Here is a 16663-nt window from a genome sequence, read left to right on the forward strand (position 1 = left end):
ACTCGATCCTTTCTCTCCCTTTTACCTTGGCGTCGGTGATCAACCGGAAACTTGATCACTCACGTGGTCTTGAAGGGTGATAACTATCTCGCTTGGTCTAGGGCAATCACTTTGTCCTTGAAATCTAGGTGAATGTTATAAGCCCTAATATCCTGTTAGGTTGTATATATATACTTGTTCATACTTTAATACAACTACGGAAAGTTTAATTCCTGACATGACAATAAAATTTACAAAAAAAATTGTTATAAAATATTATGAATATATATGAAAGGAAATAATTAAACATGTATTAGTTATAATGGGCAACTTGATATTTACAGAAGTTTATCCTAGATTTTGTGTAAAGTAAAAGTCATAATAAAGATACAAATTACAAACCTTATTTTTATGTAACAATAAGTTTTTTTTATTAAGTAGCTTTGGAGGAAAAACTTTTTATATTGTATTGCCAATTGATACTCATATGAAGTAAAGTGAAATAAAATACGAGTAAATTTAGTCCTAGAATAGCCTAAGTTGGGTAGTTATTATAAAATAAAATAATAAGTCAATATCTTTGTTGTACTATGTTAAAAACTTTAGTTCTGTCAAAAAAAATGAAAAAGTTACCAATTGGTTGTTGGTGTAGTGGTGATTGGGACTACATTTGGTAGAGAGGACCCGTGTTCGATCCCTCGCAACAACAATTGGGAAGGGGAATGGAACCTAACCACCTAGAACTGATCCCCGAATTCGGATTAGCCCAAAGGGTGAAGCGGGTAGAACACCAAAAAAAAAATGAAAAAGTTGAATTGAATAGGTGAACAACCGAAAACATAAAACAAAATCTTGAGTAAGAGCATAAATATGAGAGAGGATATAGTGAATCTTTACAAGTTTAAAATATGCCTACAAAGTTATTTATAAATATATATTGTCAATTATGGGTCACTTAATGAGTAAACAACCATTTTCTATTAATAATTAGGTTTCAAACTTATAATTAAAATATATTTAATTAAATTTAGATATGACGTTTTGATTATGCACGTCCGTATAATCTGATCCGATTTTACGATTCAATTCTAAGAGCCCTTTCCAATTCAAAGTAGAATCCCGATTTTAATAACTTTGAAAATAGAATTAGGTAGCAATTGACAAGTAAATATTATTTTGAGCTGCAATTGGCAAAACATTAAATGGATGCAATTGACAAATTTTCTAGCAAAAATATATGTTTAGAATATACTTGCAATCATGCAAGTTGCATCCAAACACTGATTCTAATGTAGCTCGGTAGATGAATGACCGAAAGTTGAGCAACATTTTAGTGTGACAAGATTTTGTCTCACATTTTCACTGTACACAAGTTGAAGAAAAAAAAAAACACACGCGCACAAGTACGTAAAACTAGCTACCGTAAGAAGATCAAGGAGTGGAGGGATGGTTAGTCCCTCCATCTCCCCCGGTGTGACCAGGGTTCGATCCTCACTCCCACCCTTCCTGTGATAGGAGGAATACCCCCGTATCTTACTGTATTAAAAAAATAATAATAAAAAAATAAAAAAATGAAAAAACTAGCTGCCGTAAATGATCAACACCGAGCTTCATAGCTCTCCCAAAAGCATTAAGTTCAGTTAAATTTACATAAATTAACTTCTCTAGCCTTGAGCTCGAAACAGACACCCCAAGAAACCAAAACCAGGATTGGATATAACTAAACCTTTACCATTAATATACAAGTTAGACCTAAAAACCATCATAGCTTCCGACTGGCCTAGCTACACACTGAAGCCAGATCATAACCAACATAAGATTTTATACAACGTTGGCTCAAGTTAGACAAAAACTCAACCTAACTAAACAAGGCCACCAGTTGAGGATGTACCAATGTGCTTATGAAAACGCCAAACCCTGACTCATTCTCTCTCATCTCCTTCCCATTCCTCCTCAAAATTTTGACAAAGTTTCAGCTCTGAAGTTCCCAAAACTAATCCATCATGCCAACAGTAAGTTACTCTGTAGTGCAATCTAACGTTAAAGCTCTTCCACTTGAACTGATACTCCACAGCTACACCGTTTTGTTCTGGTCATGCTATCCTCGTCAAAATTCTCATCATCTGTCAAAAAGACATGTTCGTGATTTTGCGAGTGTATTTTGTCTGAATCATGAATCTTTGTTCCATGGACGTTATCTCGATGCGGCACAGTACTTTCATTCACATATGCAGAAGCAGCACGTGAAGATTTATTCCGAGTCTTCAAGGGATCAGTTACAGTTTTTGATTCCACATTGTTCAAGTAAGTATTGTTCAATCTTTGTCGAACAACCATAGATGATAGAAGTTGGTACCACCGAGAAAGTGCCTGCCTCTCCTCCCTCTTCCTTTCTTCCTCCTCTCTTCTCTGTTCCTCTTCTGCATATGCCTGTCAACCTATATATATTTAGTGACCAGTACTAGCAAACGAATTAAGTATGATGAAAGTGTAACTTTTACCTCTAAAACTGTTTCTTTGAATTCAGTGCAGACCACAATGCCTTCATATACAGGTATTGACCGTCCATTTCGAAATTCAAAACCAACCATAGCAGGAGCAAAATTGATCCCGAGTCTCTTCACAACAGGAACCAACCTGGGAAACCGCAGATGCACAGTGCCTGGAGGGAGGCACTTCTCAGACCAAACGTCCACTTGACCACGCTCATTCTACAAGTAGAGGAATAGAGACCAAGTACAAAACATAAATCCATGATTCCATGAAAACCAGGTGACTCGTCCAGCAAACTCATCAAATCAAGCATTTTTGCAAACATCGAAAACAAAAAAGGATGGAAAAACTCAAAGTTAAACCATTAAATATCATACACCACAAAATCTGTAAAAATACACACATTCCTACCTTAGGCACAATTCCATTTACAGCAGGAGGCAAACACAACGGTTCAGTTTGCCACTTTCCAAACAGAGAAACTTCATCTGACCCACCCTCACAGAAATCTTCTACTTCAATAGTTTGTCCTCTACGATTCTTAGTGCTACTCTTCACCACCTTTCAGAAAAAAGAACGAATTTGTCAGAAAATACCACAAAGTCCAAAAATTATGATATTGCAAACTTACCATGAAATTATAAAATAATACCTTTGCAGGAAGCTCACTTTCCTTAACTTGCAGCCCCTCACGGAGCCATCTTTCTTTTGTGTGGAGTATTTGCACGCAAGTTCGAGGATAAACAGTGTGACCAGAACAGAAACCAAGTACCGGACCTCTTGGATGCAGAGTCTGATACTTTGTAAGCCATTTTTCCATAGCATACAGTGGATGAGTTCTATAAGCCTGCATTAGCAAACCACGTTGTCCAAAAGGGACAAAACAATGTGAGCATACATTTAGCAAATGTAAATAGCCAATAACATCAATCACAGTCACAATACCTGTTGATTGGTGGGAAGCGGTTCAGTTAATGCCCTCGTTGCCAACTCCATGTCCTCAAGACTGCTCCTACTGTCAACCAAATCTGTTGACTTCATATCTTTGTGATGCACAGGGACCATTCCACCAGTTGCACGAGACTCCAACTTCTTCAACGGAGCTAACACAGCATCCCACCATTCTAAATAAATTCTTTTTGGGGATATTTTGTACCATTTTTCACAGTACCTGCACTACAAACATACGCATTCAAAATTCATAAGTGCCTAGAGAATATTCAAGCTGTAATTGAAGATTTCACTTACAATTCCACTTTCTCAATAGTTAGTAGTCTTAATACTCAATACTTAAAAATTTAAATAAAAAAAAAAAGAGCTTGCGACTCTCTTAATTATCATAAATGAACTGAAATTAACTGTTACATACACTGTATAAATATGAGATCAAACAATAATGAAAACCAAGAATGGAATGATTTCCAAGGTTAAATATCACCCTCTATTATGGCTCAGTCAGTCAAAAAGCCTAACTGATTCACTACAAAAAAAAAATCTTATGTTTACAAGAAGTAGTGACTAGTGACAAGATTTAATGAAACAAGCACTTAATTGATGGGTCCAAACCCAGAAAACATAGATTAAGTCGAAAAAATTCCAACAGGATCCATAGGTTTTCCATCTTTAAACTAAATATTCAACATTCATATAAGCTTTATACAGAAAAGGTCGCACATAATCAAGGTATAAAATGAAGAATCAAAGACAAAAAAGCCCAGCTGCATATGTCAGAATCAGAAATCAGACATAACAAAATTGAAAATTATCTTCAGAGATAGACAACCTGCGTGTGACATCTTTAGCCCCATGTCCAGCAAAGGCAACAACATAGCTCAAAGACTTCTTGCATGCAGTAACCGCAGCCTCTACCTTCAGCTCTCCATCAACTATAGAGTTAATAGCATCAATATGGACCCACTTTCCCGTCATATTTTCACCACAGCAATAGACCTCCGCCCAATGTAATGGAGCTCCTACTTTTCTTGATCCAATTGCAGTAGATATAGCATGGGAGGATGAGGGAGATTCTTCAGTGATTCTCTTTATTCTTTTGAAGGGAGAAAGGGAAGCTAATGGACTAGTAGGTGAGCCACTAGTAGATGCTTCAGATCTCCTTCCGGGAGCTACCAGTGCTGTGGCAGACATAGCCATTTGCAACTGCATCTCAAATTCCAAGTCTCCTTTCTTCCTTGGGCACTTGTCCTCCTCAGAAGCATTCTGTGTCTCATTAGCTGATAGATCTGGCTTTATCAACTGAGTAGAAGCAAGTGAATCTTTAACTTCAATATTTGTTGGCAAGCATCCATGCTTAGCTTCAGAGACTGAGGTAACGAATGTACCGTGGATATTTCCATGGGAAGCAGATGATTTTGTACCTGTGCTCATTTTACTAACCATAAGTGTCGAAGAGTTAAAGATATCTTTTCTCTCCCTGCTGCTTGCATTATATGATTGCTCATTTTCATCAACTTCTGGTTTCAAGGAAGATACATCCAACACTGACACAAACCTGGAAAAACAGAGCTTTATTGATAAACAAATCCTATTACCTGAGGTACCATTATTTCTAAAACTCAAGCACAGGTTGCACAAGCAACTCGTTTTTAGCTTCTTTCATTGTTTCGGTTAAATTGTTCGTCTGGAGACTAATATACAGTGACAAAAGATAAAATGTACTTCAAATGAGGATATGCACAGTTAAATGCATAGCACAAAAAAAAAAAAAAAAAAAAAAAAAAAAAAAAAAAAAAAATTTGCAGATCACCTTGTTGTAAGATTTAGAGCTCTAAATAATGATACAGACAGCGCTGCAACCTGTGACAAAACTCCAGTTATAGGGAATGCATAGAAGTTCATGAAGAAAAGATTAATAACATAAGCATTGTTATACTTTCAACCAAACTCAAGACCAAAACAGCAAGCACAACAATGACTGATGATATACTCTCCAACCAGTACAATCCAATTTATACTTGTTAGTTGTATATTCAGTAACAAGTATAACACATGCGATATTCTGTCACAATAATGTTAAGATCTAAATAACAAGAAATGGAATTGATGTTTCATTGGCAAGTATATCAGCCCATCCATTCCAATCTCATGCTCACAGCATCTATCATGTCACAAACAAAAGCAGAGACATAATAATAACTAAAATGAGCCAACTAAGTCCTTAAGAACCTCTTCAGGAGTCCCTCCTTGCGCTTCAAGAGCGTATGCTAGAGCTGATTGAAATGGTTTTTCTGCACTGCTAGGGCTCCTCACTTTGAAATTCTGATGAAACTGCAAAATTTTATCAGGAGAATCAATGAAAGTCTTCAGCATAGGATGAGTAGCAAACAGTTGGAACTTTAAAGCATAAACATGTCATTTACCCAAGAGACAAGAGGAGTCAAAGCATTAGCAGTAAGCTTGCCAACTTCTGATAACTTCAGTAAGTGTGGTGGTAAAAGTGAAAGTAAAGAAGCCTGCCACAACATTCAATTTCAAAAATCAAGTACAAGGGCCAAGAGTAACAGAAAGCTATAGCATGCATTATGCAAAGTATAAAGAAGTAAAAAAGAAGAAAGACTTAGATAAGCTCCTTGGAAGCTATTGTTGATGTGTTGACTGTGTTCTAATTTCTACACTTCCACTAATGGCAATCTTCTAAGTAAAAAAATTGGGAAGTAGAATATTTTTTTAGAGAGGGGCAAGCCCCATAAAATAGTTTTCTATGGGTCTATTAAAAACATACTCTTTCCTCGCTCATTTTTCAGTGTTACAGTGGTAGGATAAGACTGCATACACGGGAACTTCCCTAGACCCTGCATATCCAGATTAGATTGAACGAACTATCCTAGCAAATTATGATAATATACTCCTTTTACTTATGATTGTATAATGGTTTATATTCCTACTTTAAGCTTCCTATACTACTCTAACTCTTCATCGCACCTCAAGTACCCGTGTAATAATTCATTTTGGGCCAAAATCAAGTATTTTTTTTTAAAAAAAATAGCCAAGTACACGTGCCTGTGTAGAACATGAGTACCCGAATCCAAGTAACATAGTTAACCTCTTTATCATCTAAAGGGGCAGTTAGCAACCCACTCATAACTTCATTATAGCAATAAACCAATATTATCACCTGAATAAGAGGATCATCACAGGCAACATCAATTAACCGCCCTCTTGCAATCAAACAAAGCAAATGAACCTTATGCACAAGCTCTGCAAATTCCTGAAAATCCAAACATCACCAACAAAATTGTTTCCCCCATTAAAAAATATTCAAAAAAAGTGCAAATTTCATAAAATTCGAGGGCAATGAGATTTTAATAATTTGAATTCACCTTGTCTTCAGCAGTAGCTCTTCGAATACGCTTCTTTTTTGGCGATTCAGGCAAAGCGTCAAATTCAATGGTAACCCCATTATTTTGATTAACATTATTGTTGTTAGAACATGAAGAAGATGGAATGCAACCTTCTTCCCAATCGACTTCATCGTCTTGAATTTGAGGGTTTGGATGTTCGTCATTTTTGTCGGAATTTTGACGGAATTTGAGAGGTTGATTATCCCTAATTATATCTACACTCTGGAATTTGGATTTTCCGGTGTTTTTCTTCCGTTTAGTGCTGGATTTTTCCATTCCCGCCACAATTATGGTAAAATCCCCAAATTTGAATAAACCCTAAGTTTTGTTTCCAGAATTGCAGTTGGTTTATGTCGGTTTGTGTGTTTCAGGGTTTGGCGCAATCTTCTTGCAGTTCCCCCATTCCCCAATGGCCCAATCCCTACCACACAGTACACACATAACTGTCCTTTTTTTCAGGGAGTAGGTCTTGTTTTATTTGTGTTATGGATTTTGTAATGAAATTACTTACTCCCTACGATTTTTATTAGTTGTAATTTTGGAATATTTTATATCTTATAAATAATACCCTAAAGTTACAATTAATAAAAATTGGAGATAGTATTATTAATTGACAAACTAAACTTATTTAAAATTAATTTCTGTTAATATTGATTTAACTTTAAACTTATGTGATGTAAAGGTTTGGGCATATTAGTTGGTTTATGTTCACTTACAGAGTACTTTTTTTTTTTTTACTAAATATATGATGTACTTCATATATTGGTGCCGCGTAATAGAAATGACTAATTAACATATTTTTGCGATCAAAGTACTTGCTAACGAACGCCTCACGGTGTTAAATAACTAATTGATTAGAAATATATTTGTCAAATCCACATGTCAATCTGTATAATTAATATGTACTCCATTCGTATTTAACTGAGTAAAACGTTTTGACTTTTTACACTATTTATTTAAAGTTATGTATTGGCATAATCAAAATTTTGTATTGACATATGTGAACAAGAGAAATATTTCACTTATTTAAATACGAAAGGAATGAATTTTAAATTACTCGTAGTTTATTCAATTAGTTCTTGCAAATTACAAAAACATTTTTAGATCACAAACATTCGTGAGTTTTCCAAACCAAATCCAACATTGTACTATAGAATCATTGAAGCTAAACAACCCGTGGTAACACCATGGTCCACTCACCAATAAAAATCCAACACTCATCAAATCATAATAATCTTACCTCATTTTTTAATTTCCCTATTTATTTACACCTTCCCCACTTCACTCCCATTTTTATCACTCCATTCCATTCCACTCCACTTCACTTCACTCACCAAAATTACCATAATGCCCTCACCGCACCACCACCTTCTCCTCCTCCTACTTTCTTTCTCCACCTTCGTCCACCACTCTCTCTCCTCCTCAACTCCCTTCCTCAACATTTGCAAAGCCACTCAATATCCTCTCACGTGCCAATCCACCCTCCTGGACTCCAACCCGAACACGACCCGTAACCCAAACCCGACCCATATCATCCAAACCACACTTTCACTTTCATCCCACCACATCCAAACCGCTCAATCATTGGTCCATGACATACTCCGTACATTCCCTAACCACCATAACCGTACACTAGCCTCGCGTACGTGCCTTGATTACCTCACTCTCTCCTCCTACCGTACACGTATTTCCTCTAATGCCCTCACATCACGTGATACTCTTCATGACGCACGTGCATGGGCTAGCGCTGCGTTAACTTACCAGTATGACTGCTGGTCTGAGCTTTCTAACGTCAATGGGACGCGCGTGGTTGACAAAACGATGTCGTTTTTGAACTCTACTCTAATGCAGACTACTAGTAACGCGCTAAGTCTTCTACACGCGCTGATCAACTATGGGGAGGATACGACGTCGTGGCGTCCTCCTTTAATGGAGCGTAACGGGTTTTGGGAGAGAGGTAGTGGGTCCGGGTCAGGTCTTGGGTTTGGTTTAGGGAGAGTGGAGTTGAGGGGAAGGGTAAATGTGACGGTTTGTAAGGAAGGAAAGGCGCGTGGGTGTTACGCGCGAGTGCAAGAGGCGGTGAACGAGGCACCAGCGTGGTTGAAGGCGAAGGGGAAGGATAGATTTGTAATTTACATTAAGGAAGGGGTGTATAAGGAGAATGTGAAAGTGCCCTTAGAGAAGAGGAATTTGGTGTTTTTGGGTGATGGAAAGGGTAAAACGGTCATTACAGGGTCAGTAAATACAGGGATTATGGGGATCAGTACGTATAACACAGCTACTGTTGGTAAGTCTATTCGTGTTCTTTACTGCATTACTAATTAAAGTCGAATTTTTTACTTAGACATTGATATTTGTTTTTTGCCAATTAAAACTGACTATTACTTATTTAATATCATCTATTATCTCATACAGAATAGTTATGCAAGTATTGAATGTTACTCTTATAGTCTTGTCCGAATTAAAATTTTCATTGATAGATATTAATGATTGAAGATAAGAAGTATATAAGATGTACATTTGGATAGTCTAATGCATGATATGTTAGTAGTATATTAGGAGGGAGTGAGGGAGACTCTAACCAACTAAGCTATCTGCCTATCCCTCACACTCTCGATGGTTCCTAGCATGTTATACGTAGTTTGTAGAAGTATTGTACTAGACCACTAAGACCATTATACTTGAATACTTGATAGTGTATGTAATACTGCTACTAGCTTGCTCCTTTGGTCACGGGCTTATTCATAACTAGGGAACAGGGATGGAAAGTTATAGATATAAGATAAAGTAGTTTAAATGCATTAATAAATTCTAAAGGACAAGTATTAGCTAGAAGAGGATCACATAGTCAAAAAGTGTTGAAAATAGGTGGCATCTTGTGGGACATCAATCCGTAACAAAAGCCAAAAGGTAAGGTTAATTATACTTCCCTGTCTTTTTCAATTAATTATGTTTGAATTTTCAATATACTTGTAATAAGTGATTGTTCATGAACTTATTTTAATCGTAATTTGAATATTGGTACCCCTGATGTTTTAAGAAACTTATGAACTTATGTTTGCGTAGGTGTTAAAGGAGATGGGTTCATGGCGAGTGGGATAACATTCCAGAACACGGCTGGCCCAAATGCACACCAAGCAGTAGCATTCCGATCAGACAGTGATTTTTCCCTTGTCGAAGATTGTGAGTTCTTAGGTAACCAAGACACCCTTTATGCACACTCCCTTAGACAAGTTTACAGATCATGCAGCATGGAGGGCAATGTGGACTTTATATTTGGCAATGCAGCTGCCATCTTCCAAGATTGCACAATTCTAGTCAGGCCGCGCCAAGTGGACCCCTCAAAGGGCGAGAACAATGCCATCACAGCTCAAGGGAGGACGGACGCTGCTGAGGCTACTGGGTTTGTCTTTCTAGGATGTCACATTAGCGGAACCAATGAGTACATGAAGCTATGGCGAGAAAATCCCAAGGTCCACAAGAATTACCTTGGAAGGCCTTGGAAGATGTACTCGAGGACAATGTTCATACAATGTACAATGGAGGATCTTATATCACCTGAGGGGTGGATGCCGTTCAGGGATGACTTTGCATTGTCTACTCTTTACTATGGGGAGTTTGGGAATAAGGGACCAGGGGCTGATTTGTCTAAGCGCGTTAAGTGGAGTAGCAGGATTCCTGAAGTGCACCTGAGTGCATATTCTGCTCAAAATTTTATACAGGCTCGTGAATGGAGTTCTAGCTTCTGATTCCTTGCACGAGGAAGAATGAACTAGTTGGTGCTCGGCATTTTCCTATATATTACTTTGTATAATCTATTGACTGATGCATATAGATTGGACTTGCCATGTACACACCAATTTGAGTACTCAGATATGAAAAAAGATTACACTATGATCAATGAGCTCAAAATTCTTATATGAGTGCTTGTTATCAGATTTTAATATCATAGTTTAGTCCTGCAAATTGTGCAAATTAACTACAAGGCAAGTATTTCAATTCCCTGCTCTGATTTAAGTGACTTCGTTTTAAGGTATGCAAAATCATGGTTTACTTTGTAACATGTTCAATGGATGGGGTTCACATTGTCACGATTCTCATCTTCCTGACAACGTGACACATTGTTTTGTCAAAAGGAATTGACTAAGGCTAGTGAAGCTTGATTGTGATAGTGCACTTTGCTCCAGTGCTATATATGGTCATTTATTGGAAGGCACCACAAGGTTCATTTACGGATGGTTTTTTCAAAGGTATGCTAATCTTCTCTAACTGTATGTTGAACGTTTTCATTCATTGCTAAATGTGGAGGATCATTATAAAAATGAGATCAAATGAATTAGCTACCAATTTCCTACTGTGATTTTGATGTACTGAGGATGACTGTTACCTAGAATATAGACCTTTGTAGTAAGGGATTGTTTTGCACATAAAGTACTCAAGATATAGACAGCTTAAACCTGTTTCTATGAGGTAGGTGATTCATTGCCTTTGATCTTTGGATTTCGAGCAAGGATTCTTTAAGTCAAAGACATTCTTCAATTTCAACAACTAATTTGCATAGGTAGCTGTCAATCTTTGACAGTGCAACATGTTAAGTGTAGTTTCTATTTTCCTTCAAGATGGCCGGATTAGAAAGTCTAATAATTTGAGGCTTATTTTGGTCGAAACTCATGCTTCTAGCCAAAAATGTCCTTAATTTTAATGAATTTGGGTTAAACAAATTAGATGCTAGTTCATGAAATTCTGAATCCCATTCCAGAAGAAAACTGAAAAAAAAATAAATAAATAAAAATTGACTGCTGATTTAATTTCTGAAACATCTGCTCTGTATTTCTGTAATAGTGTGGAGGTTAAGAGGCTAAATTACTATAGTGAAGAGCTTTATGCAGTTTGTATAGATTCTATAGCTAAACCAAATCCAAAGATGAATCCAAGTAATCACGGTATTTTCGGAATTCAAAATAAAAAGGGTAAAAATTGATCAAAAATCCTGGTTTAATGCAAGGAAGAAAGAGGAGTCACTTTAATAGCAGGCGATGCACGAGCAATAGGTTCATCATCAGTCCAGTTTGTCTCACCCCAATGCTTCAACATACCCTTCCAGTTGCACAATTTATCAATGCACTTCTTCATCCTCTTATCTTTAACCGCGATCTTCCAATGCCCATCACTGTAATTCCCTTTCTCAGCCTGCCTTCGATCCCACTCAATCTGAGCCTTCTGCTTTGTTCTCAACAGACAGAACTGCTGAAGGTTCTCCGGCATTGCATCATGCACTTTCCACCACCTTGCATGGGCAACATCACTCGCGAACTCCTGTAAGAAATCTGTATTCCAATTACAGTCATAGTCCTTATGGCATAACCACGGCTTGATACCAAGGTAGTGTAGCACATAAAGTATAGAGGGTTCTGCCCCAAATAGCCTAGTCTTCATTTGCTTCTTCTCTTCCTCGTCGCCTATCCAAAAATGCTTCAAAAAATTCATATGCCTAGGAATTCTATGCCACCAAGTAAAAATTTCATTAAGGTATCCTTGGTCTCCTCCATTATATGATTCTATTTCATTTATATGATCCATAAGTAGCAGAAAAGTGCAATTCGAGGGTTCTATGACCATGACTCCCGAGTTAAAGAGAGTAGCATTGTTTCCAGTGGCTGATATTTCCGGCATGCTGAAGAGGAAATCCATGTTCCTTAGGATGAGTAGATCAGCATCAATGAAGATGATCTTGTCGTAATCTGTCAGTTGCCATAACCGGAACTTGCTGTAGTTCCACTCATTGTAGGCATCTTTTTCAGCTTTTGGATTCCTTATCCTTTGGATGGTCCTGATCTTCCATCCTGCTGCCTCAAGACCACTCCGATGGTAGTCACTGATTGACTCGTCGACCAAGATGACTAAGTCTCTAGTAGACCCTACCATTCGGATGCTCTGAGCAGCTGCTATGGCACCACAGACATAGACATGAGCCGAATGCAGGATTGTTGCATATGCTTCCCTCCTTGGGTTGCCCCTGTATGACCTCTCTGTGTAAGGACAAAAAAGTTGTGTATTGCGACATTATTAAAATTAGTACTGCATTCAGAATTCGATGGCGCGATACAAAAAACATTAATACAAATGTCTGCATCATACCTTTGTCTTTGAGAGGAAGAGCAAGTTCACAGGAACCAACAGGAAGCTGAAGTTTTTCTCTCAACTTATTCAAGTTTGGCTTATATAACCATGCATTTCCTTCATGTTTTACTAATTCCTTACAAGTAAACAGGTTCGGTATAGGGAAGCAGTTAGTGATGAAAAGCAAGTGAACAGGGTAATTCCCTTTGGCTGAAGTTGCAAGTCCAGCTGCTGCAAGCTGTAAGTGCAACCGAGCAACATCTCTTGACCAATTCTGCTGATCAACCCGGCAAGGAAGCTTCACAACAATGAGGTCAAGGCGTTTCCTTGGTGGCTCGAGCTTTGGAAGTGAAGGGCAAAGTGGTACATCCTCCTCTTCCTCCTCGTCGATCCATTCAGGATACAACGATTCCCATGTTACGTTTTCTTCAGCATAGTCTAGGTTCAGGGCAGTATGTTCAAGTTCAGGAATTATCTGGTTCCAGGATTTTACTTCATCTTTGTTGAAGTTTAAAAGGCCAATTGAATGGTACTCTTTTTCATTGAGTTTGTCAAGAACTTTTGAGATGTCATCCCAATTAATTTGTAAATGTGATGTGTATCTAGGATCAGTATTACCCCATATCCATCTTTTCATCAATGTAGGCCTGCATTAATTCAGAAATATACATTAGCTTATCTAATCAAAATCCTCTAAAGCGAGTCATAAGACTGATAGTATAATCTCTATTTGACAAGCCCTTTTTAATTGTGAGGGATTGAGACAATGTGACAACTTTCTCGAGACACTTGTTTTTAATCACGAGACATGTGGACATACCGGGGGATGGAGTGTGACGATAAGTGGTGATGACCACAAAAGGATGGAGAGTGCAAAAATATAGTGATGAAAGTAACAGAGACAATGATGAGCAAGGCAAGTTTCAAGAGTGGTAACTTGGTCCTCACACCCTTGTTATTGTCTAGGATAGATGTATTGGATAGTTTCTCGGTATCTTTTGCTTTGCTTCTGTGCAACTTCCTTTTGTAAATGTCTTCACTGTTAAGCAAAAAAGGAACTTATTTAAGACATTGATATAGTAAGATTAAGCTACATTAACATTAGAAAGAATAATTTCAATCAACTCATACTAATAAGCAAGTAAAAATATCACTTTTGATCATTTTAATATTAATCATTTCTTTAAATGCAGAGGTCAGCTAATTAAATGGTAAAGTTTACTAAAGTCTTTGGGTGTCAACGACACCTAGAAGATATTAACATTGTATCATGCTTGTCAACTAGGAATGGATCGTCAGATCGATAGAGCAGAGAGGAATATAAGTAACATTGTAGTATTTTCTTTTAATGATAAAGATAGGAGCGTAATTATTTTATGCATTCGAGAGTGTGGTACATGTTAAACAGTGCATTAGATATTATGCAAAAAGGAATAGTGAGAACATTATAGATTGGAAAACATAAAGTTTAAAAATAACAAGATTATATATATCTCAGATGCACAATATAACAAATGGAGGGATTAATAGTTACTTAGTTAGGAATTATTAATAGTTAATAGTTACAAAGAGGATCGGGAGAGTGTTAATTATGTGATGTATAAACTTGCTTTAAAACACCTTTTAATGTGTAGTATAGATGCAAAAGATGTAATTGGGACTTATGAGTATGATTAGTTGGAGTAGAAATATCGTAAGAAGAAGAGGGTCATTATCTTAGGGAAAACATTCAACTTCTGAGTTGTCATCGACCTTACTGTTTTTGCTTTCAATATACTCATTGGATTTATATTGCTTTATTATTGCCTAACTTAGTTTCTACTCTTTAATTAACTATTAACTATAATTCTTAATTAGCATAACCAGTTTGTTTAGTACCATAAAGTGCAAGCAATCATAGGACCACATTACATAAGCTAATTACTACTACTTAACCATAATTTGGATTTTTAAAATGATGATTTTGCTTAATTATATATATGTACTACATACGCATTATTGATCCAATTTTTAAGATGTAAAAATTAAAGTAGCTAGGGTTTGTAAGAGTTGCTTGAATGGGTTAACATTAAATCCATCAATCAACTTCGGTTCATTCACTCCGTAAGAAATTAATTGATGTATGTGACAAGAAAAAAGTACATAGTACACACATTATTTAGCGATGTTGCATTTTTAGATTAACACAGAATTAGCAATTTACAAAATGATAAGTATTGAAATTTCTTTACCCAAAAAAAAAAAAAAGAAAAAAAAAAGAGAGATTTTAAAGGGGGAAATCTCAAGTTAGGTTAGCATGCAATGTAAGCATGTACATAGTACATTAAAATATCAAATATTTCGTACTTCAATTCTTAGTTAGTTTTACTCTCTTTATGCTTACATTTGAATTTAAGGACTACTTATAAGCTATATATCGGCTGGTTTTTTAAAATAAGAATTATTACTCTGTAGTATTTTGTTTAATAAGGATTATACATTTTGTATTGTAAATAATGTTCACTTATTTTTCTAGTTACCTTATTGTAAGTTTTAGTGTCTAGTTTCACTAAAGTTGGAGTTCCATGAAATCATTAATATACAAACTGAAAACATAAGCTAGATGAAAAAAAAAGGATAAAAGCCAATTAAATAATTATAGCAAGTCATTTAGTAAGTAGAAAAAACTCACATTGATACGTAGGACCTTTGTCTAGTCTCATTTGGAGTAGTAAATGAACCCATTTTTTTTTTTTGCTTCTCTTCCTCGATTTTCCTCCTTCAAATGCAAATCTTAAACTTTTACTAAACAACTATATTACATAAAATCTTATAATGTCGGACAAATTCATCAAGTTCTTGGAAACTTTATCATATAATCTAGTGATATATAAGTTTGTTATGAAGAGCTTTTGTTAGCGCATCAAATCATAGGTAATGGAAATAGAGATGATCGATCAAACGAGATCGAGAAAGAGAGGAGATGAGGGGGTGAGGAATTGTGGTGGTTGTAGAAGGATGAAGCAAAGCAAGAGTAGGAAGAAATGGTAGAGAACGTAGGACGACAGGAAGATGAATTGAGTCAATATAATATAAGGGTATTGCATAGAGTAACGTCTACTTGAATTTTTCCTTTTTTAGTATTTCTTTTTTCTCTACACTAATCTTATTATTCTATGAAATGAAATTATCTATATATATGTAGTATTTCCATTTTCATGGTTGAATTTTTCTGTACTTTTCTTCTTGTAAGTTGTTAAATTGTCATATTGAACCCCACTGATTAATGTACTACCTAATTTTAATATACTTAGTGACTTAGTGTCAAATGTTTTTTTATTACTACTATTTTTTATTTTTAGCAAACGTGTCTTTCTCAACCCTTTAGTTGTGAGTTATTTTACCTATTTATATTTGCAAATAATTAATTATTTAGCTAATTGATTTATATTATAATGCTATGAAACTTTCCGTCAAAAAAAATGCTATGAATTAAAACTAATTCTAAATTAGCTGTAATTCTATACATATTGATTTACACCAAACAATTGAACCCGACAACGCACTTATTGGATGGAGTAATTTTTTTTTTTTTTTTTTGTTTTTTTTGTTGTCTACTTGTGATAAAACACTTCAACATTTAAAAATTGAACTCACTGAATAATATTTGTATATGAATTCGTTTTAAAATATATATTAAATTCGTCATAAATTATGTACGCACCGTATGATAA

The 16663-nt window shown here is 36.0% G+C and overlaps 3 protein-coding genes across 3 annotated transcripts; 1 reads left to right on the plus strand and 2 right to left on the minus strand.

The window, feature by feature from the left end:
* Window positions 1-1569: 1569 nt before the first annotated feature.
* LOC110695178 (DNA repair protein RAD4-like) lies at window positions 1570-7285 on the minus strand. Its single transcript, XM_021872396.1, has 11 exons — window positions 6810-7285; window positions 6605-6697; window positions 5850-5942; window positions 5656-5757; window positions 5237-5286; window positions 4256-4981; window positions 3418-3643; window positions 3125-3319; window positions 2884-3033; window positions 2481-2690; window positions 1570-2409 (listed from the first exon to the last, which is right to left on the minus strand). Exons 1-11 carry the CDS (start codon window positions 7104-7106, stop codon window positions 2020-2022), a joined length of 2532 nt encoding a protein of 843 aa, XP_021728088.1. The 5' UTR covers window positions 7107-7285; the 3' UTR covers window positions 1570-2019.
* A 696-nt stretch (window positions 7286-7981) lies between these two features.
* On the plus strand, window positions 7982-10748 carry LOC110695180 (probable pectinesterase/pectinesterase inhibitor 51). Its single transcript, XM_021872399.1, has 2 exons — window positions 7982-9117; window positions 9897-10748. The coding sequence occupies exons 1-2, from the start codon at window positions 8178-8180 to the stop codon at window positions 10577-10579; spliced, it is 1623 nt and encodes a 540-aa protein (XP_021728091.1). The 5' UTR covers window positions 7982-8177; the 3' UTR covers window positions 10580-10748.
* Window positions 10749-11612: 864 nt separating this feature from the next.
* Window positions 11613-16324, minus strand: LOC110695179 (UDP-glucuronate:xylan alpha-glucuronosyltransferase 1-like). The gene is made up of 4 exons (XM_021872397.1): window positions 15622-16324; window positions 13771-13989; window positions 12969-13597; window positions 11613-12859 (listed from the first exon to the last, which is right to left on the minus strand). The coding sequence occupies exons 1-4, from the start codon at window positions 15672-15674 to the stop codon at window positions 11826-11828; spliced, it is 1935 nt and encodes a 644-aa protein (XP_021728089.1). The 5' UTR covers window positions 15675-16324; the 3' UTR covers window positions 11613-11825.
* Window positions 16325-16663: the final 339 nt, after the last annotated feature.

This window comes from Chenopodium quinoa, unplaced genomic scaffold (genome assembly GCF_001683475.1).
Source record: "Chenopodium quinoa cultivar QQ74 unplaced genomic scaffold, ASM168347v1, whole genome shotgun sequence".
Lineage (NCBI taxonomy): Eukaryota > Viridiplantae > Streptophyta > Magnoliopsida > Caryophyllales > Amaranthaceae > Chenopodium > Chenopodium quinoa.